The sequence below is a fragment of the Onychomys torridus genome, chromosome 15 (genome assembly GCF_903995425.1).
Source record: "Onychomys torridus chromosome 15, mOncTor1.1, whole genome shotgun sequence".
NCBI lineage: Eukaryota > Metazoa > Chordata > Mammalia > Rodentia > Cricetidae > Onychomys > Onychomys torridus.
The window spans coordinates 66,088,787-66,110,307 of NC_050457.1; the positions used below are offsets into that span (position 1 = coordinate 66,088,787).

At 46.5% G+C, this 21,521-nt stretch overlaps 1 protein-coding gene across 2 annotated transcripts in view; it reads right to left on the minus strand.

Annotated features, from left to right (window-relative positions):
• The window catches only part of Trio (trio Rho guanine nucleotide exchange factor), a 313,085-nt gene that overhangs the window by 133,466 nt on the left and 158,098 nt on the right, over nt 1–21,521 (minus strand). For both annotated transcript variants that reach the window (XM_036206893.1, XM_036206894.1), the window contains exons 10-11: nt 21,254–21,376; nt 11,514–11,705 (exon numbers count right to left, since the gene is read on the minus strand). In XM_036206893.1, coding sequence (XP_036062786.1) covers nt 11,514–11,705; nt 21,254–21,376 — 315 coding nt within the window. The remainder of the gene's footprint in view (nt 1–11,513; nt 11,706–21,253; nt 21,377–21,521) is intronic.

The window sequence follows — 21,521 nt, forward strand, 5'->3', positions numbered from 1 at the left end:
TAGGTAGTGGATTGAGGCTATATAGAAAAAGTATGATGTCAGATGCCTGAAAAGGTCTTGGCCCCTTCACAAGTTTTCAGGAAATATTCTCACTCAGTTTGAAGAAGAAAGGTCTTGGAGAAAGGCCCTTGTGATGCCAGCTGAGAACAGAGTGATGCATATCTTACTGCAGCCTGAGCTAAGCAAAGTCTATTTTTAAGCTTTTGAAATGATGTAATACATGATACCTAAAGTGGCTCTGAACAAAGAAATTTAAGTCTCTAGGAAGTTTGTCAAAGTCTTAAGTCCAAGTTTTCCAAGGATAAAAACAAAACGAACTTCTGTGAAAACTGATAATCTATAGTAAAAACCTGTATTTTTACCTAACAATGAGAGGACGTATGTTCTATTCACTGTCACTGCAACCTGGGTTCTGTTTTATAAGAACCATGGGACTTGTCAAGACACAGGTGTAGGACACATTGCTGCCCCCTAGAGGCCATAAAAGACAATGCTGGGTCCTCAGTCTAGAACTGAGAGCCTCCTGGGGATGTGTACGCAGGCCTGCGTGGAAGTTCTAGAGAAGACTCTGCCCACAACTGAGCTGCATATATACAGATGCATGGCCACAGACCAAGATGTAAAGGGAAAGATGTCTTGAGCTATAAAACAATGTGAAGAAAGGCTCTGGGACAAAGATGTGGGAGGATCCTGTCCCATCCCTGACATCAGGAACAACCCTTACACCTCAGCCCTTTACCCGCAGGCCTTGGGCACTACACGCTTCTGGGAGAAAGATGAAGAAGCTCGTCTCAAGAGTACAGGTCCGTTCTTCATCACTTGGGGAGGGAATTTCTGTAGGAGCTGAAGTTTCTGGTGGCTAAGGGAGTCTTCAGACTTGGGAAGAGCCACAGATGCAGTGTCTATACTCCCTGGACATCATACAGGCTGTAGTCAGTGGCAACATGGAGCCAGGTACCAAAGGAGGTACAGCGGACCAGCTGAAGGGTTCTTGCCCTTGACGAATTTCTTGTATCTTCACCTGCAGTCCTTCCTATGAACTGAGGTAACTTCACTGACCTGCAAAGCCAGTTTGAGAGAGAGAGACGAGCATGATGGTGGACGTGCTTGTTGACTGCGAGGGCCCTCTATGCAGAAGCTACTGCACTGAGACCTGTCTCCCTGCTTTCAGGCGGTCGCTTGGTACAGCGGGGCTGGGCAAACTGTAGTGTGGGGTTAGAAGTATCCCACTCACAGCTCCCTAGAGCTGCTGCTGCAAGTTCAGAGCAGAAGTGAGTGGTTTCAAGGGCAACTTCCAGGTGCAAATGCAGTATGGCACGCACATCACACAGAACAAGTGATTCCAGTGCAGCAAGGACAGGCTGAAAACGGAACTGCTCCTACCACCTACAGGAAACTCCTCTGCCAGAAATGACCAACACACGCCTGCCTGACTGTATGGTGACTACACATGCATGGTGTCTTGATGTAGGAATTGTAGTATATTTTTGTCCTCTCTGTGTATATTGTCCCTGTGTAAGCATGTCCCTGTGTGTGGGCAAAAGCAGGAGGCCTTCAGATGTCCTACCCCACCACTGTCCACCTTATTCACCTGGAGCAGGGTTCCTCCATAAGCCTGGAGCCACACTGGTGTCCAGAAAGCCTCAGTGACCCTCCTATCCTGCTCACGGCACTGGGCTATTGAGTGCTGGGGGTCTGAAGTGGACTTCGCATGCTAGAGCAGCACAGCCTGAATATAAGGGTTGAGAAGTGCCTTCTGTGTTGTGTGACGGACTAAAGATGCCTGAGGATGCAGAGAGAATGTTACAAGGCATGTACGGGGTAGAGGAAGAACCGAGGGGACCAAGGTCAGCATCTGAAGTCACCACTGCACATGTCAGGTGCTGGTGTCAGGAAGAAAGAAGGACACCCACAGAGGCCTCCACATGGCAGGCACACGTGTGAGAAGGAGCCACAAAGGGCATTCCAGCCCTAGGTGTGGACACCTGGAGACAGGTGGGACGGGGCTACATGGCAACGATGACCAGCCAGGGACCAGAAACGAAACCTGCTGACACAGCTAAGGAACTGTGTGATCAACAGGGACTCCAATGACCTAGACATCGTGCATGTTCTGTTATCCTAAGAAAGAGCTTGGCACTTGGAATTTTTCACCTTTTTTTTTTTTCTATTCTGCAATACCCTGGAACAAATCAAGCATTCTACTCAGCAACAGTTGGCATCTACAAACACGGGGGAAGACCCCTCCTCCTGCCCAGGTCATTTTCAAAACTACTATTGCCATCCTGAAATAGTTTGAGTTCTGTCAAACTGTAATTCCTCTCTGTCAGAACAAACCCTCAAGCCTCGAAACTGTGGTCTCACGTCTACAGCCTGTCCACTTCCCTAGGCCACTGTTGGTCCCTCCAACTCTCCTGGCATGCAGAAGACCTGGAGCTCCTGTGACACCAGCTCACTCTCCTGAACATGCTGGCCTTCGCGAGGTGGGCTAGAGAATTGAATGGCATGCCTACGTGACTCAAACAGTAGCCCAAGAGCAGCCAGATGTCTGTTTCCTTCACAGTCCTATTCTTTCCTTAACTAAAGCTAAATGAGTTACCCTGGGCACGGCACTGTGGACTGACAAAACACAGGGTGTCACTTCTTTATTAAACACACAGTACTGTGGCGTCCCTTGTGACACTCCTCTGTTCTCATTGGAAACAGACTTATATATTAAAACCACGAATGCAGCTATTTCTGTTGTGACACCAAGTTTGTCCCCAAAGAAAACTAAAGAGGCTTTCAACACAGTAAGTTAAAGCATGCTTGAGTTCATCTGAGCAATCAAGATGCCATGTAAGGAAATAAACTTCATAACAGATTAAATCGTAGTCCAAAGATCTGACAGGAAAATCTCTCCTACAGAAGTCCACACCAAATGATTAGCCAAGCTGTTGCCTGGCCTCAGACCATGTGAGATGAGTGGTCGTCCACTTCTTTCACCACACCTGTCACAGAGTCTGATCCAGCAAGGCCAGCTTGGGACTTCCTTCTTCCTGACATCTTTCACTTGAGACCAGTGCAGAGGATAAAGACAGTCTTGACTTTGTACTAAAACCTTCGGTTGACTTTTATAGCATGCAAGTTGTTCTTCTGGTCCTCCATTCCTCCTTTAATCTCTAGCTCTCCTGCCTAGGACTAACCTCATCCTGAGAAAATGGACAAAATTTATCTTTTTAAAAAGATTACCAGCCTTATCAAGGCACAGTGACCCACAGCTGTGTCTTAGCATTCAGGAAACCAAGGCAGAAGGATGAGGCAAAAAGATTGCTCAGGAATACTTGGTAAATACCAGGCCTGCCAGGGCTATACAGCAAGACTTTATTTAGCAACAAGAACAAGTCAGGTGTCTTGCAGCCCCTGGTGTCTACCCACAGTTCACCACAGAACCAGTGTGGTGAGATAGTAACCTCATTCAGCCAGTACTGGGAAGTCCAACATGTCTGGGAACTGAGTCTTCAAGTCATGTAGAAGACCTGTCTTTCCATAAAACCCTCCCTCATTTTTGTCTTCTGCATGTTCCAGCCACATGAAAGGGAAAGCCCAGCTCAAAGCTGATGCCAAGAGCATCACACAGTGAGATTTCTGCTACCAGCATCAGAGGCCCCAGCCAGAAAGCCTGACCCTTCCCAATCTGCTTCTAAGTGTTGTGTTTCAAAACAAGAAGAGAAAACGGGTGAACAATAACAAGACCAGACGAGAAGCCTGTCTTGTGTGGCGCTGCCACTGTCCCGAGAAAACCCCTGCTAATGCACTGCTGCAGATCACTCTTTCTACCTCTCTCTTGATCTGAAGAGCAGTCAGCCGAATGACTACGTACATGTCAGAAACACACACAGCACACACAGAACATATTGTTCCTCTCTCAATGAGCCAAAGATATGCACAATTCTTTGATAATATTTAGCTCATAAAACTAATAAGAGACCAACAGCATTGGGTTCCCCTTTAAGATGAAGTGTAGTAAGTAAGATTTCGTATTCATGTTCCTTGTCAGCTGCGCACTGGAAGACCTGCCCTTCCTGATCAAGCCTCGAAGTCCCTCACCTTCCATATAGTAACCAAGCGGTAACGTAAACAATAGAAAAGAGTTAGAGGCAACTCTCCATTTAAAGGCGAGCCTTCAACAGGACTCTGTTTGCCACAATAATTTCTCATTTCTGTTAGCCTACCATTTGCTAGGTTTTAAAAAACATTTGTTTATTGTGTGCACGTGTGCCACTGTGTGCACGAGACCATTCTCTCCTTGTACTACCTGAGTTCTAGGGATAAGACTCTGGTTGGCAGGCTTGCAGCAAGCACCCTTACACACTGTGCTAACTCTCTGGCCCCCACAATTCTTCTTTATTTGAAACTGTTGGTGCCAATTTTCAAAATTACGAATTTTATAATTTTTAGTCATAGTTTTAAATCACTCTTCAGGGGAAAAATGTTTAGGGGCTGGAGAGATACCTCAGAGGTTAAAAGCATATACCACTCTTCCAAGGTACCTAAATTCAGTTCCCAGCACACATGTTGGGTGACTCAGAACCGTAACTCCAGCTCCAGGGGATACAGCACCTTCTGTTCCCCATGGGCAACTATACTCAAGCGTACATTCTTGTGTGTGCATGTTCTATCTTGAGTGCTTGCTAGAGAACACTCTCTCTCTCTCTCTCTCTCTCTCTCTCTCTCTCACACACACACACACACACACACACACACACACACACACACACACACCTTAAAAAAAATAAACCTTTCAAAGAAAGCTGCTCGACATGAATTGCTCTGACCAGTTCTTTCCTCCTAGATGGCACCACACTATCCTCTTTATTCTCGCCAACACAAATGTTTTGTTCATGATGATTAAGTGACAAAAAAATAAAATAAATAAATACATTTGTTTTACTGGGATCAGAAATGTTTTGTGATGTATGCAAATGATTCATAAAATATGAATGGGACCATGAAGGATTGTCTCCAGCAAAATGAGATCTGATGCTGGGGATGGTAGAGTCACTAGTTTCCTAGAGGGCTCCGCTCCACCATGATCTGCAGAACAGGTTAGAGAGAGGGGATTGTTAAGGAGGGGCAGGGCAGAAACATAGTTGGGGGCCAGGAAGAGACAAAGAACATTGGTAGCAACTATAAGGAAATGCTATTTGGAGCTTGTATATGTGAGTTCACTGTCTCCACACTGGGGCCGTGGCTCGGGCAGCAAAGTAGCCTGTCCCAGGTCACTCAGGCTGTGTCACTTTACCATAGTTGTAAATTATTTTAATACAGATGACATTTTCACAGAAACTGTCTAACTTTTTAGTACCTATAGAAGACAACATTCTTTGTTTCATGAGGACGCCAAACCAGATATGAAAATCACAGGTTTGACAACGGATGCTTCAAGTGCAACTGAATGCTAACCACCAAAGGCATCTGTTTTCCTTAGTTACATTATTTAATTGCTCCGCTGTTCTTGTGTCAAGTAAGTACATGACTCGAGTGCTCCAGAGTACAGGTACATAAACAGAAATCGCTGACTGCTGAGCACATTGAGTCAAATTTCTTTCCTGAAACATCATTCAGATGAGCTTTACCACCAAAGAAATTAGGAAGGGGTTAGGAAGCTGGAGGCTGGACATTTGTTTCCTGGAAGTGTAATGGGGCAGGTTTGTTGTAGAAAACCGTTCTAGATTCTTTCCACCTGTACTGCACTTAGCGAAGGCCTCTTACCTACCCCAGAGAAATGAAAACTTACATTACTGCAAAAACTTGCAGACTGTTCACAGCTTCCTTTTTTAAACAGCCCCGAACCTCAAACTATTCAATTGTTCTTTATGGATAAGTGGTAAATAAAGTGTAATATACTTGTACTGTGAAATGCTACTCAGCAATAAATGGGAAAGTGGTATTGATACACATAAGGAAGCGAACGGGTCTCTAGCATTAATTAGGTTGAAAAGACAACCACAAAAATATTCATGACTCCATTTATCTGTCATTTCTGAAACACCCCAATAATAGAGATGTGAGATACTGGTTCTTGCTAAGGCTGGAGACAGCTGTAAGGAGGAAGCAGAGCCAGAAAGCCCCAGGCAGTCAGGCCTCTAGCTTCTGCAGGAACAGGAAGCAGCATGCATTCAGGCACAAGGATGGCTCCTGATGACAGAATGACTCTGTGTCACTGCAGTTTGGGTGTTGTGGTGGTTACACGAACCTACATGTGATGAAGCTGCAACAAACATATGCACGTGGGTGTGTGCACACACAGGCATGCACGTGGGTGTGTGCACACACAGGCACGTATGTAGTGAGGCTGAATAAATAAACTGCTACTATGTGATAGGGTATGGCCTATAGAATGTTTCCATGGAGAGCAGAGCAAGGCCTCCATGGAGAGCCACAGGGGAGGAAGTGGCTTTGCACCAGGACCACCAACACTCAGGAGAATCCACTGCAGGACGGCTGGTTCATACAGTGAGCACCGTGCACTGACTGGGAACCACCAGACGCTGGGCAACTTCTCTGGCTACACACGGGAGGAGAGGCCTGGGGGCGCCAGCCACGGCTGCATGAACAAGCACTTGTGTGGTTCCCTGGCTCCTGAGTAGACCTGGTCAGGGCTGAGGGTGGCAGCTCAGAGCTCGGCTGCACACCAAGGAGCCTGGAACTTTCTTTTCCCCAAGTGAGCTGTGCACCTCCCCCGCTGCTTCCCTGGGAGAGCTGAGGCCTGGCTGCAGCAAGCACAGAAAAGGAAGTTGTCCTGCCTGTTTGCTAGGAATGAAAATGAAGTCAGACTGTCATCCTGAGACCAAGTCTCCAGGTGGGTGGTGGGCCTTTACTTCTGACTTCTGAATAACATGAGACGTCCTCTTTCCACAGGCAGTGCTCTAAACAAAAAAGTGTCCAGTTCAGCGCCAAGTCTGCAGAAGCCCAGCCAGGTTTCTTTACTTAACCCACCAGGATGGCCGCAGCCTGGTTCAGTGGGCGTGATCCTTCCTGGCGACCAGCGATTCTGAGAACAGAAGTCAGTGCGGGGTCACTGAATCAGCCCCAGAAACAAACTGGCAGGAAGCTTCTGTCGCCACCTAGCTGCCAAGTGACCTGTGGATGTCAAAGGTAGTTAGTAATTAAGTCACGGAATGACTCGAGAATGAAGCTCAGTGAGTAGAAATGGGTGAAAGTAGTAATGTGTTTATTGGATACTAAAATAAAAATATTCAAGGCACTAAACCTAACATCAGATGGAAGACTAATATTATCATTTCACAGACTTGTATTAAGTGTCTAAGTCCCGGAAGAGGCTGCGTTGTGAGAACTCAAAGGAGCCAGACCTCAAACTATCAAGCGAGGCCAATGTCTGAAGTGTGAGGGCAGCTGTGGCTCCCACTGAGATGTCCCTTCCTCACATATCACAGCAGGTTCAGGTCACAACCACGGAGTACAAAGAATGAGTTCTAGGATAGGAGGTCCGAATTATAGTCAGCACTGATGTGGATAAATGTCACAAATGGTCCCGAAAGGTAATAAGACTCACAGGAAGAGACTGCATGCAGTAGGCTCAGAGTCCTCCCAAACAAAGTCCACACTCACATTAGGCCAACAAACATCCCACGAACTACTTGAAAACATTCAGGAAAAGACAACATGGGTTGAGAGGAAGATTAGCAAGGATGTGTGAGTCTTGCAGCATCCCATGATGAATTTTGGAGAAAGCTTCTAAATCTGGCTTTAAGGGGGAAACTGAGGCTGCTGAATCTAGCATGAAGGTATAAAATAGTTGCCTTCTGTGAAAATAAGTCCTTTTCTCTGTTCCAAGAACAAGAATCAAACTGGTACCCTTCTCCAGGGTAGGACTGTCTAAGACCACAGACCACTTCACTCTCTTGCTCCATTCAGCTCATGCACAGACACTGTAAGCTATAGAGAAGGGACATTCCAACACTAACAGATGGCAGAGAATCCCAAGGTACAGTGACCATAATCTGGAGGTCTTGGGCCAAATCTTATGTTGATGTTCAGAGAGCTAGCCACCAACCCTCTTCCAGGTGGGCCTCCCAAAGACACCTCCACTAGCTGGCCAGGAGTAGCCACCTTGACCTGGGACCTTCCAGACTGACCTGCTATGGGACCTCATCAGCCAGAAACTAACCACACAGTGAAGAGTGACACCCACAGTGTAGAGAATGAAGGAACAATCCTGTGCATGCATGCAAAGGACACCCTCTGGGTCTGGAGGGCCTTATCGGGAAACTTACAAAGTTCTGTGAATTTGCCTATGACAGACAGACAGACAAGGTTCTCTGTTGTAACCTTTCTCAAGGTAAACAAAGGTAAAACTCAAAGGTTCTCTGAGAACGCCTTGCACCACGCATCTGTTAGCAGCCTGTCATTTATCTGATGACGCCATGCAAACACCTATCGATGCAATCAATGTTTCCCTCCTCTTGCTCTGTCTAAACTGTTTTCCCACTTTAAATGAATTACAGTTCCTCTAAACTTCAGTGAGCTTGTCAGAAGCTGTCGGAGAAGGACAGCTGAAAGTGACCTTTCTCCCTGTATAGATCTAGTGTCCCCTCCGGGGGAGGAGCACGTGCAGTACCCAGTGGGGACACTGTGGGCACTCGGGCTACCCAGCAGGAGATAAATCCTCTGAGCAGGAGTCTGGGGCTGACGTGAAGCCCAAGCACTTGGAGGAAAAGATCCTGGCTGGTGCAAGCCCACCGGACACTGTCCCTGTCTACACTGTAAACACCTAGCACATGTGTGTCCGCTGTGTGTTCCCCACTAGCCACCAGTTATCCCCTTATCCTGGGTCACCTTAGGGATGTGAATCTGAGAGGAAGCGGAGATAATATTCCTACTAGGGTGGTCTCACCTATGAAAAGGAAAGAATGGACCACTGAACCTTCTCCATGAGAAAACACGCCACCCAGAAGACAGACTGCGGCCTCCTTAGCCTGCAGACGCATGGACACTAGAGGTCATAGAATGCAGACCTATAAAAATTGAAGATGTTTTCATTTCAAAATAATTTGCAAGCCTAGGGGCAATACAGACACTCCAGTGTCAGCTACCAAATACTTTTATAACATTGCTTTTCCTTAAAAATGAAACTGTTATTTAAAAAAAAAAAAAATCAACAAACCTTATCCTCTGCAAAATGCTTTCCTCTAAGCTGTCCTGACATGTCTGCTTGGTGAAAACCATGACACTGTAGACAGGTATCTGTACCACAGGCTCACAGACTGACTTACACAAAGACTTCTGTTCCTGGGATTGCTAAGCCACTGAAGAACAGTCCCAGGCATGCAGTTCAGGCAGGTACCACACACCATGTACTGTACCAAGGAGGTGGCTACTCTCTCAATGTGCTGTCAACTCCCTCTGTGGCGATCACCCTTCCCACCTCTCCCACAGCATCTAAGACATTCAGAGCATCAGTGCCCTGTGTGGTCGGTCATAGGGAACGGGATGGGTGCATGCCATCCAGCATGTTTACTGCTCCTGGCTGGCTTATCAACTCCTTATCAACTCTATTCCTTTCTCAGCGTGGATGTTAAAAGTGCAGTAAGAAAGGAGAAACTGACACAAATCACATAACAGAATCCTACACAGTCGGTGCTGCCACAGGTGTGTAGAGAAAGCTAGAGAAATGTCAACAACAGCAGCTAACTGTGGACAGGGTAGGGGAGGCAGTAAGACCCAGCCTGGGAGGAAAGTGCCATAGATCTGGGGATACTGCATGGTGGGGCTAGAACCTTGGAGAAGGAGGAGTAAACAGCAATATCAGCAGGAGAGAGAAGACATCCCCATTGTGAGGACCTACATGTGATGGATGGGACACTTGAGTCCAGAGCAGGAGACAATCTTAATCAGGCTACAAGGGGGGCGGAGTGTGGAGCAGGCTGAGCTGGGGGGGTGGTGGTGCAGGGAGGTGGCTCCTGCTCAGAATCAGATGATCAAGGAACTCAGTGCAGTGACCACGCAGCCAAGCTAGAAACTTCCAGAAGAATAGCCATTGAACACATTCCTGGGAAAAACAGACTGTAAATATTTCCAAGTCTGTCTTAGGTGTGGTATAATCTGGACTGCAGGGAGATGTCTATCTCAGAACCAAGAGTATCATAGTATGTCACAGCATTTTGTAAAGGTCCTTTGCGGATCATTTTCTCCCTAGTCACCTAAAAGAAAATTTGAGTTTATTATAAAAACCCTTAAAACAAAATAAACCCAATGTATAATACTGTCATATACCTGAAGCATTCGTGAGACTGATGCTGTGGGATGTTCTGTATGTCAAATGTGTTTATCTGATTGGTTAAAATAAATAAAATGTTGTTTGGCCAGTGGCCAGGCAGGAAGTATAGGCGGGACAAGAGAGAAGAAAATTCTGGGAAGTAAAGGCTGGGGCAGAGAGACACGGCCAGCCGCCGCCATGACAAGAAAGAAATAAGTTACTGGTAAGCCATGAGCCACGTGGCAAAGTATAGATTAATAGAAATGAGTTAATTTAAGATAAAAGTAGACAATAAGAAGCCTGCCATGGCCATACAGTTTGTAAGCAATGTAAGTTTCTGTGTGTTTACTTGGTTGGTTCTGAGGGTCTGTGGGACTGGCGGTTGAGAGAGATTTGTCCTGACTCTGGGCCAGGTAGGAAAACTCTAACTACAGAATGAGGCAGGAGGATTGCTGCGAATTCACAGCCAGCCTGCATTACATAGTGAATTCAGGGCCAGCATAGGTTGCATAGCCAACTACTTCCAAAAACACACAAAAAGTAACATACTAGTTTCTCTAATGTAATTTTATATCTACTAAGTACTTTGTATATATGCATATGGTGCTGTATGTGTACAATGTGTATGATACATATAGTATGCTTGCTATCTACTGATTTTTCACATTCCAAATAACATTATCTCTTGAGATAAGTATGTTGCCAAAGGCACACAAGGACTTTAGCATTGGTATCAGTACCATGTTGACTATGGTAATATTTAAAGCCAATACAAGGAAATATAACCTTTAAGAGTGCGCGAGGGTAGTCTGCCAAGATCAGAAGGTTATCACAACTTTCACTCCATGCCCAGGCAATACACAGAGACTGGACACCCAGCAGCGATGCCTACCCCGAGCAGGACCTGATAATGTTCTGTGCCTGGAGCACCGGTCTTCTCTACAGGAATCTCATTCTGTTTCTTGTTTTCCCTGCTCATCTCCTGACCCACAAGTCTCCCCTCTATCCCCTACCCCCCACCCCCCCCCCGGCCGATTACAGATAACCTCAACAAAGGCAGGTGTACATTCCTGTGAAACAGCCAGTTGCAGAAGCCCATTGCTTCCCGTCTGCCCCGATGCATTTGGTACTAACACCTACCTGCTATCTTGCATCCAATGCCTCTCATCATGACAAAACTAAGATTCCTTCCCACAAATCCAGAGGCCTTGTCAGCCAGATGATATTCTGTCACCATAAGATGATGCATTACCTCTTTTACATGGGTGTGGAACGACACAGACATGTCCAGTAGGATCTTCCGTTGTTCAACTCGCCGGACAAAGTCTTGTATCCGGTCTTCAAGCTGATGAGCAGCCTGATAAATCTCTTCAGGGTCACATTCCCCAGTCTGAGCCAGCTGTTCCGCTGCTTCTAACAACTTATCCGCATTTGTGTATGTGTTCTGCACAAGAGAATATCCAGAGGAACAGAAGGTGAGCATTCAGCAAACGAGCCAGCGTGGGCGCCATGACACACAGCAATGAAGAACCTATTAGCAGCGCTTCTGATCATTTGCTTCAGTTAGACAGAAAAAAAATATGATAAGGAGCAATGGTTCCAGGAGGCCCACACATCCCTATCAGTAGCCTTTTCTAATGCCAAGCAGATACTAAGCACTGGCCAGAACAGCTCGTGACTCAGAAAGGGCTTTTAGATTTTTGCTAAGGTGGAGTCAGGAAATGCCTCATGACCACAAATGCCTGTTTCACTTTTTCCCTCTCATTTTTATGGCAGAGTAACTGTGCTTTCTCTTCCCTCCTTCACAGCAGACAGCTTCAGAAGGAAAAGAGTTCTCGTGGCTATAAATGTCAGTGTAGAAATGCTGATGTAATGTGTAAATACCTATGTAATGTGCTCTGAAGACTGTTCTACTTCAAGTCTTGATAAACTCGTGGCTGTGGCTGCATTTCTCACATGAGCAGATAAGCTACAGCCGGGACTGTTCCTGGAAACTGCTCAAGAGGGCATTACCAATGAGAGGAGGCGACGAGACTAGCTAGGGCCCTCAGTGCAGTCCGAGCAGCCTGCCCTCCAGGGAGCACCAGAAATCCAGCCTGTGGCTCTGCTGACATATCGGTTAGCTCATTCATCCTATCCTCCGCTCCTATAGCTGAGCAAGGTAGGTGCCTCTGCACAGGGTGGAAGGTGCCTCAAAGTATGGAAAGGAGGTTCCTGGAGGGAGAAGCAGGCTCAGTCAGGTGATGAGGGCTTGAACTAGCATGGGAAGCTAGACTCCAACCAAACAGAGAGGATACTTCTATCTTTTCTGTTGCCATCAAGACAATCTGACAGACACAAGAAGGTTCTGAAGCCCAGGATCGAAGGGCTACATCTGATGGCCTTCTTGGTAGTAGTCCCAAGGTGCTGTAGGGCATTATAAGAGACAAGCACACTTGTATGTCTCTTTTGGTCCCGCTTTTCTTTAAAAAGCCCCTAGGGTTCAATCATGGGGAATCTGCCCTGATAAGTGCATCTAACCCTAAGACCCACCTCTGGACACCAGCCCAACTCCTCTCCTCTCCTCCTGCATCACTCTGGGGGTTATTTCAACACATAAACCTCTGGGGAGGGCACACCACACTATACCAAATAGTAGCACTGTTTCTGACACCTAAGGCTCCTGTGCATCTTGCAAAGCAAAATCGGATCAATTGATGCCTTCGAGGTAAACTCCTTATAATCATAAGCATGTAAAATCGAAGGGAGATGACCTCCTTCTTTGATAGGAACAGAATGGATAGTCCCATTCCAAAAGAAGAAGACTGACAAACAGAAGGAGTTAGCAGCCACAGCATGACGAAGCCCAGTGGGGCAGGTACGAAATCTCCAAGAGCCAGGTCTAGCACCCGTGTGTAGACTATGAGAAATCAGGCCCCTTATGTTTGGGTCCTATTGCTTTGCTTGTCTTTACCCATGTGGCAGCTTTCTAGGGCTGCACCCCGATACCAGCAAGTGTCTGGGGATGTATGGCATGGTGCAGCTTTTTGAGGCATGTATGAAAGACAGCCCCATTCCTATAGGGCAACACTCCAGGCTTCTGATGCCATGAAAAACTTGTCTTTGGACTCTGGGCTTTGTCTGATGTATCTGCTGAAGCAGCCTGGACCTTGTAACTCCTGTATCCTACATGCTTGCAAAGCCAGCTTCCACTTGGGACCAGAATCACTCACAGGATCCTAGGCTTTTTCCAGTTTATTCCTCCAAACACTTTCAACCTCTGGGTGTAACTGAATTCCAAAGTAGTATTCATTATTAGGAACAACACCAATTTTCTGAATCTATTTTTCATTATGGTAACAAAATACCAGAAAGGGACTAGCTTTCTATATGGATTTATTTAGCCTACAGTTTGGGAGTTCAACAGTTCAAGATCAGGTGGTCCCACTGGTTTGGCCTCTAGTATCATAAAAAAGAGAGAACCAGGAAGCCAGGCAGAGACCGGGATCTAAAATTCTGTCAAAGAGTATGCCTCTGACTAACCCAGGGACCTCACTGAAGGTTGCAAGGGCAACTCTTAGAGGCTCTACTTTAAACTTGTCAGTATGAGATTCAAAGTCCCAGTACATGGTCCTTTGGGTGACAACATCCAACATCTGTTTGAGGAAGGAGTGCCCTTCAAGTTAGGAGACTAGTTACATTTAGCCATATCAATCAACTGCTTCAGGCCCAATGGGGGTTGGGAGGCTGAGTGCAGTCACCAGCTCCGTCTGCCCCTCGGAAAACAGAGCCCTGTGAATGTGTTTCTGAAGAAAGGAATTCTGTTTTCTCTCTGATTGTCACTACAGCTTTGAAGTAATTTACCATTCCAGTTTGATAAGTGAATCTTCAGTTGACAGTGCCTCCCAACAGGGAAGCATTACTGAATTGTTGAGAGCCTCTCTAGGACTTTGTCAGCAGTACTAACATTGAGAAAGTATTTATGTAAAGGAACAGGTGTATTTGGAGTGACATTAAACCACAACCATTCATTGCCTGCCTCATCTTCTAGCTGAAGAAAATGATGGTTGTACAGAGGAGGTAAGGGCTTTCCTCAGAAGAGAACCACCTGGGGGAGGGGAACAGGATGGAGACAGGAACATCACATTGGCATCTGAAACTCCAGCTTGGTCTTCCTAGCAACAAAGCCTTGCTGAGTCCTTCTGGACTGGACAGGACTGTCAGTGGTTTCAAAGGCTGATTGCTAGGCCATCCATATTGTCAACCCTGGCTTTTGAGCAGCCTCTCTAAACCCTACAGAAGCCCTGTGACAGGGACAGTTCACTTCCACCTCCCTATAACAAAACGTAGCTTTGCTCAAGTCAGTCAGTGGAGCTGAGGCAGTTCAAAGCCCTGGGACCTGGCAGTCTAAAGCTGGTAGACATCAGGGGAGTTGAAGGGGCTGGCCGCCTCCTTTCTTCAGCCTGAGAGACCCCTCTTTGGGCCATTCCTTTTACCCTCATCAGAGAATTAAAAGACATAATTCTAGGAGCAGGCCATGGAGCCCAAAGCACTTCCTCTTTCTGGAGAAACAGCCTATATTGTGTAACTAGCAGACTTTAGGACACATGCAGATGAGTGGTCCTCCTCCTCCTCCTGCTCTCAGCCACTAGGGCCCAGTTCTCTCCAAAGACAGCACAGACTCTGTTTACAATAAATGGAAGTGCAAATTTTTAAATAATATAAATTGAGTATTGAAAGGCATCTTCTTGATTAGTGATTGATGGGGGAGGGCCCAGCCCACTGTGGGTGGTGCTATCCCTTGGCTGGTGGTCCTGGGATCTATAAGAAGGCTCTGAGCAAGCCCTGGGAAGCAAGCCAGTAAGCAGCTCCCCTCCATGAGCTCTGCATCAGCTCCTGCCTCCAGGTTCCAGCCCTGCTTGAGTTCCTGTCCTGACTTCTTTCAATGATGACTACAACATGGAAGTGTAAGCCAAATAAACCTCCCCAAGTTGATTTTAGCCGTGGTGTTTCGTTTCAGCAATATAACCCTAACTAAGACACCAACTACTATCTACACCTGTTAGCATCTGACCAGACCACTCGTTATTTTCCCTGGGTGAATGGGGGTTCAATAAAGTAAGGTGCACAGAGAATCAACACTGGCAATAAACATCACCTATGTTAGGTCCTAATGTAGCTGGCCAGTGTCAAAGTACTGCCATGGGCATCACATGAAAACGTAACATTTTCAATCATCTGGATGTTCTAGGTAAAGGAATTGGAATTCTGAGCATGCTCTGTCATTGATGCCCTCCCTTCCTCCCTAATGGATTCATTATTTTAAAGTTAGAGGAAAGAGACTCAGAGAGGCTAAGTAATTTGCTGAAGCCTGGTGGCTGCACAATCAGAAAGGAATAGTCCATCATTAAGGTTTAGGAAATGTGATGGGAAAGGCAGGCAGCCTCACAAACCTGCCCCTTTTTCTTTTCTCCTCTTCTCTGTGGTGTGAGGCTCTAACTAAGGCGGGGCAGTTTCTACGGCACCGATTACAACTGTAGCCAAGAGCGAAACGCTTGATTAAAAATATCTGCCCGAATTCTCCATCGTTAATTTTAAAACACTCAACTACAAGACACCTTACAGGAAAAGCTGCATTTATTTAACACTGGAAGCTTATTATACATATGAAGACGTTCAGGTCATACAACACATGTGGATGCATTGTATGTCCACGTGGCCACAGCGTCCTCCTACCAGAGCAAAGAACACAGTGGGGGCACCCGCTAGTCCTCTGAAAGTCTAGGACGAACTTTGCTACATGACAACTTCTTAGACTCTTGTCCAGGAAGACACAGTAATCTCATGGCACACACAAAGCTAGCCACAGACCTGCAGGTTAAGACTCTGCAAGGTGAGGTGTAAACACTCACAGAGCGGCTCCATCAGAGTCGCTCAGGACAGTCAGGAGCTCTGCTCTCAGTACGAACTGTAGAAACTAGGTTTCTCTGAGGTTTACTTATCTGTTGTAATTACAGTGTTTTCAGTTTAAAGCACCACCTCGGAAAACTACTTAGAAAGTAAGCGATCGCTGTTCAAGGAGTGGCTTCCTTTCCATCAGTCAGATGTGAAAATTTCCACGTGAAAAGCATTTTTAACTTGTACAGTAGTATGAGAAAATGCTCTATAGCTGTGCACGTCACACAGTACACAGCAGCCAGGGCAGGCTCACTGCACAGCAAAGATGTACTCACAACCAGTGCACAAAGAAGAAGAGCTTCACAGTCGTCACAGGAAGTTCCTGCTCTGCAAGACTGTACGCAACAGGGACCTGTGCTTCCTGAGGAGGCCTCAGCAGCGTCTGAATCAAACACTGCCACCCAGGGCACCTACATCAAGGGTGGGCACCTGAGCAAGTCAGGCAGGGCCTGGGGCTCGCTTCCACCAGGGTTCGTTCAGGGTTCCTCCTTCCTGCAACACTGGAATGGCTCTACAGAACAAACCTATATTTAGCACATTTTCAGAGAACCGAATCATACACTTTCACTGCTTCCTTTTTCAATCTGCTTAAGCTATTTCATCAAGGCGCAACTCACTAAGTTCCCAAGAAAAGGCTGTATTAAGCAATTTGCTACTTTAAGATCTCTGGGGGCTGGAGTGATGGCCTGGCAGTTAGGCACAGTGGACTAGAGTTTGATTCCCAGCACCCATGTGGCAGCTCACAATCACCTGTAACTCCAGGTCCGGGTGGCATCAACTGACCTCTTTTGGCCTCCACAGGCACCAGGTATGCATGTGGTACACAGATATACATGCAGGTAAAACACACACACATATAAAATCAATAAATCTTTTTACTAAAAAAGAGCTCTGAACAAATACCAACTTAGACGACTCAAATGCATCAGAAGGATCTCCGAGACAAAACCCATCTTAACAACAAGAGGAGATTTCTTTTCTAGCTGTCAGATTCTGTTTCCCCTTTGGGAATATATTTTATACTAAGAGCTTCGATCTCAATTTTAAGGTGTTTCAACAGCCCACTGGCCCCTAAAATACCAGAGTCTAACTGGCCCCTAAAAAACCAGAGTCTAACTATGGATGTGGATATCATAGTGCCTCTGCAATTTGTTTTTACAGGAAGCAGGCAAGTATGAGGGGTTGAGACAAAGCTGCCTCACCCCTTACCCTCCCGCAGAGCTAATCAAGTAAGAAAAGCTACTCTGTTCTTGAGGAAAAGGTAGGTTTTGATGAATGGAGCTTTAAACCCAAAGTATGCTTCCTTGAGAGAGAAACCCTGTCTGTCTAAACTCCATCTGCCATATACAGTCATAGGAAAGCCAAGCTGGAGTCAACCAACAGTCATGACGTTTTCCACTGGAAAGAGCTGTTTCGAGCAGGGCTAACAAGCCCATCTTGTAGGATCAAGCTGTGGCTCTGTGGCTGCCTCGCACTCTGTCCTGGGAGAAGCCCCTCTCTCTGCATCAATCCTTGATGGATGCTTCTGAGGTAGCACAAGCTCCTCCTGGAAGGGCTTTGGTCTTCTGGGCTTTGGTATGGCTGCATGCATGGGTGTGAACAGGAGCCCAGCAGTACTGACCACCCACGCCTGCTACACAGAGATTGAAGCGCACAAACTGAGTATGTGGGATACCGTCACTCAAAAGTGAGAGGAGGGGACAGTGTAAGGCGCTGGGTACCCAGTTCAGGGGTGTAGAATGTCTACTCTGAGCAAAGTAAACTGCTAAGGGCCCACTGTTTGCAAGTCTGGAAGTGGGTGTTCAGGAGGGAGAGTAAAAGCACTGGAGTGCCCTCTGCATCGACCGTCTACGGAGCAAATGATGCTTTTCAAGAAGAGTCACGGATAAGTACTAAGAGGTAGCTCCTGAAAATGCTGGCAACAGAGGACATCACCCAGAGAGGGGCCGGAGCACTGGAGGAGAGACAAAGATAAGATCTGGGGGACAGGAACACAAAGAAAAGCCATGCACTAAGGTACTGAGTCCAAGCTATGTGGAGAAGAAGCTGGCTGTATACAGGCAGCTCTCTCACCCGGAAGGCTGGGCTCACTCAAGCCTGGCAGGCGTGTGGCTCTACTGCCCAGCCACCCCATGACTCCTGATCAGGTGCCAGCCTCCAAACCCTTCTTTCTATGCCACCGTGGTAAGTTCTACTCACTTTCGTGCTGTATCACACAAAGCCCTCTGCCACAAGCCGTGCCTGTTGAAGAGGCTGAACCTACGGCTGCTCGTACCCTTGCCCCTCCCGTGTGCCTGGCAGAAGAGCTGACGTGTGGCCAGGGGTTCTTTGGAAGGCAGAGGGAGGAAAGTGGCTATCTGCAACATGAGCAAACGCACTCCTATCTAGTATTCCCTGCATGCGTCTGGTTCTGACCGCAGCACTTCCACTTTGGGGAAGAGGGCTGGTGGTCCTTGGACTCCCAGGAACAAGGAGTAAGAAATGAGCAAGTCCTGGGACTCAAGGGGGCAGCAGAAGGAACCAGCAAGAGCTGGCCTTTTGGCTGAGCAGGGGTCAAAAGCTGTTCACAGCACACACTCCTGTGACCCTTGCTTCCTGGGGAACCTTTGGGCTGATTTCTGCAGGCGGCTCTGATGACTGCCTTGGACCTACAGCCAAGGTTTACGGGGTAGGTTAGCTAGCCACAGGCGACAGTGGGCAGAACCTTGGGGATACAGTGAGGTAAAAGGCAGTGACAGGTCCTCCAGTCCTTCATATGAGAAGGCGCTCAAGTGAGGTAGAGGGTACCCCAATCTGAAAGCACATGAAAACCAGCACTCTGGGCAATAGCCTTGCCTTCGAGAGCTTGGGTGTTAGCCCTTGTGCTCTGGGATTCTTTGCCGCCCAAATGTTTTCTTCTCCTGTAATTCAAATTTATGTTCAACCCAAAGTAATTTTGGAAGTAGTTTATCATATGGAAAAAAAAATAAAGGCAATATAATAAAGTGGCATAGCATTTTCCAGGAAATGAAAGCAGGGAGACCACATGGAATGTGGGCATGAGAAATCCAAGCCACATCACAGGGTGGCAGATGCCGAGAGCAGAGTTGGCACTTTTCCTCTGCAGGAAACCAGGCTGAGAAGGTGAGGGTTTAAGGTGTTTCTGTGGCGGGACGGGACTTAGGTACCATTTGTCAGATGGCAACTCCATTCCTAGGTCCAATTCTCTGGTCTTTTATTTGCCATGAGCAAAGCATCAACACAGCCACAGTCTGGTTATTTCACATGACCACACTGCTCTGAGCACACTCTGTTTTTCCTTTAGTCACTGGGGCCTTTAGCGATAACAGTTTATGTTCCAAGTCCACATTGTCTCAGTGCTGCTCTTACATTGTTAGTTACGATTTTCCTGGTAGATCTTTTGCCGATACCTTGTATACGTCTCTCAAACTTTTGATATATATGTTTTAGGTATGTGGATCAAAATAAACACATGGCTAATCCACTTATAAGATACTCAGTAAATGTAATTAATTTTTGTATAATTTATGTAATTACTGGCATATTGGAATAAACTACTATGTCACATTTTGTGATTTTTTTTCATGAATTTTGTTCTCACTTCTTTTGATCTTTTTTTTTTTTTTTTTTTTTTTTTTTTGAGTTTTGACTTACTTGGCTTTCTATACCCCTCCCCAAAGCTGTAAATGTATTTGGAAGTGATTTTTTTTTTTTTTGTCTTTACATTTTCTGTGGTCATTCAAAAATGCCAACAAGCCTGCATAAGGCCTCTTGCTGTCCTCAGGCCTCATCCAGCATCTTCAGCATATTTCTGCCCTTTGTGTCCAAGGGGGCTGGCTGGCTCTTCAGCTTTGTCTGACCCTTGACTACCTCCTAGATTTATCTTTTGCTTAGACAGTAATCCTCTAATCTACAAATGTATTTACTGATCCCTTTGCTGACTGCTGATATCACTCTTTTCTAGATACTTCTTTTCCTCACTTAGTTCATTCAAGCAGGCAGCTGCTGAGCATGGATGGACACATGCTAGATGCTGCTGTAGGTGCTCACTATAGGGAAGTGAACAGAACAGTGTCTGTTCTCACAGGCTGCTTCGGTTCCAGGGGCAGTTAACATTACTCTTAGACTAGTTCATGCTTTCGGTTTTCTGATAAGCACTTGAATGGGAAATCCCAATCTCGGTGCTCACTTCAACCCCTTAAGGAACAGCAATTCAGGCGGGTACAGAATCCAACACCTTCACATCAGGACAGCATTCCCCCAGACACCAGCATCTGTGACTGCTGAAGAGACCACTGTCTTCCCAACAGTTCTTCTCACAGATGCCATTTCCACTTCTTGCCTGTAGGACTTGGTGATGTTCTACAATTACCCTAATCTGTCTGAATTTAGATTTGGACCACTTAGATGACTTCTTTGGTCTGGGTGTGGGGTTATTTGTTTGAGACAGGGGCTCTGTGCAGCCCTGGCTGTCCTGGAACTCATGTAGATGAGGCTGGCCCCAAGCTCACAGAGATCTCCTTGCCTAAAGGTGTGTACCTCCCACTCCTGGCTGAGATGATGTCTTTTGAAAGCAGCTCTCCTCCAGTTCCTTACACCTGTGATGCTTCTGTGTGAGTGTTCAGATTAGAGGCATACTGCCTGGTAACCTCACAGCCAACACTCACACTCCACAAATCCTGTGCTCTGAGCAACCCTCCACTCCTGGCTCTGGCTTCCCAATTAACAAAATGAGAAAAGGACAAGATGAATACTGGGCCCATCACTGCAGAAACCTCAGAAGGACTGTTGTTCTCCAACTGTGAAGTGAAAGCCACAATCTAGCCTAATAAATATGACAAAATCATCAAAGATAAACTTGTTTCTAAACCACTACAATTTATAGGGGGCTAACTGACCAGATCTCATTTCTATCTAGATGATGGCTGCCTCATTCTGAAATGAATTTAACCCCTCCAAACAACCTTGAACACCTAGCAAAGGCTAGGTCACCTGAGGCTTGTTAAAATAGTGACTTCCAACCCAGCCACTGGGATATTCGGAGCCCTGTCGTACCTGTGCAACTTCCTCGAAGTCTTCATGGCGTTTCTGCAGAGCTCTGGCCCGGTGAAGGGATTTGCCCACGCCTGTGTGTTTGCTTAGAAATGCTTCTCCATGGTTCTCGATCCAATCCAGCACCTGCAAAGAAACAGTCATATCAGCTATAAACACAGTGTCCACCTTGCTCCCTGGTTGGGCCTATCTAGGAAAGGCTCATTCCATGTCAAAATTCTGTAGCAAACATGAAGCAAAACAAAATAAATTTGGAGGAAATGCCTGAATA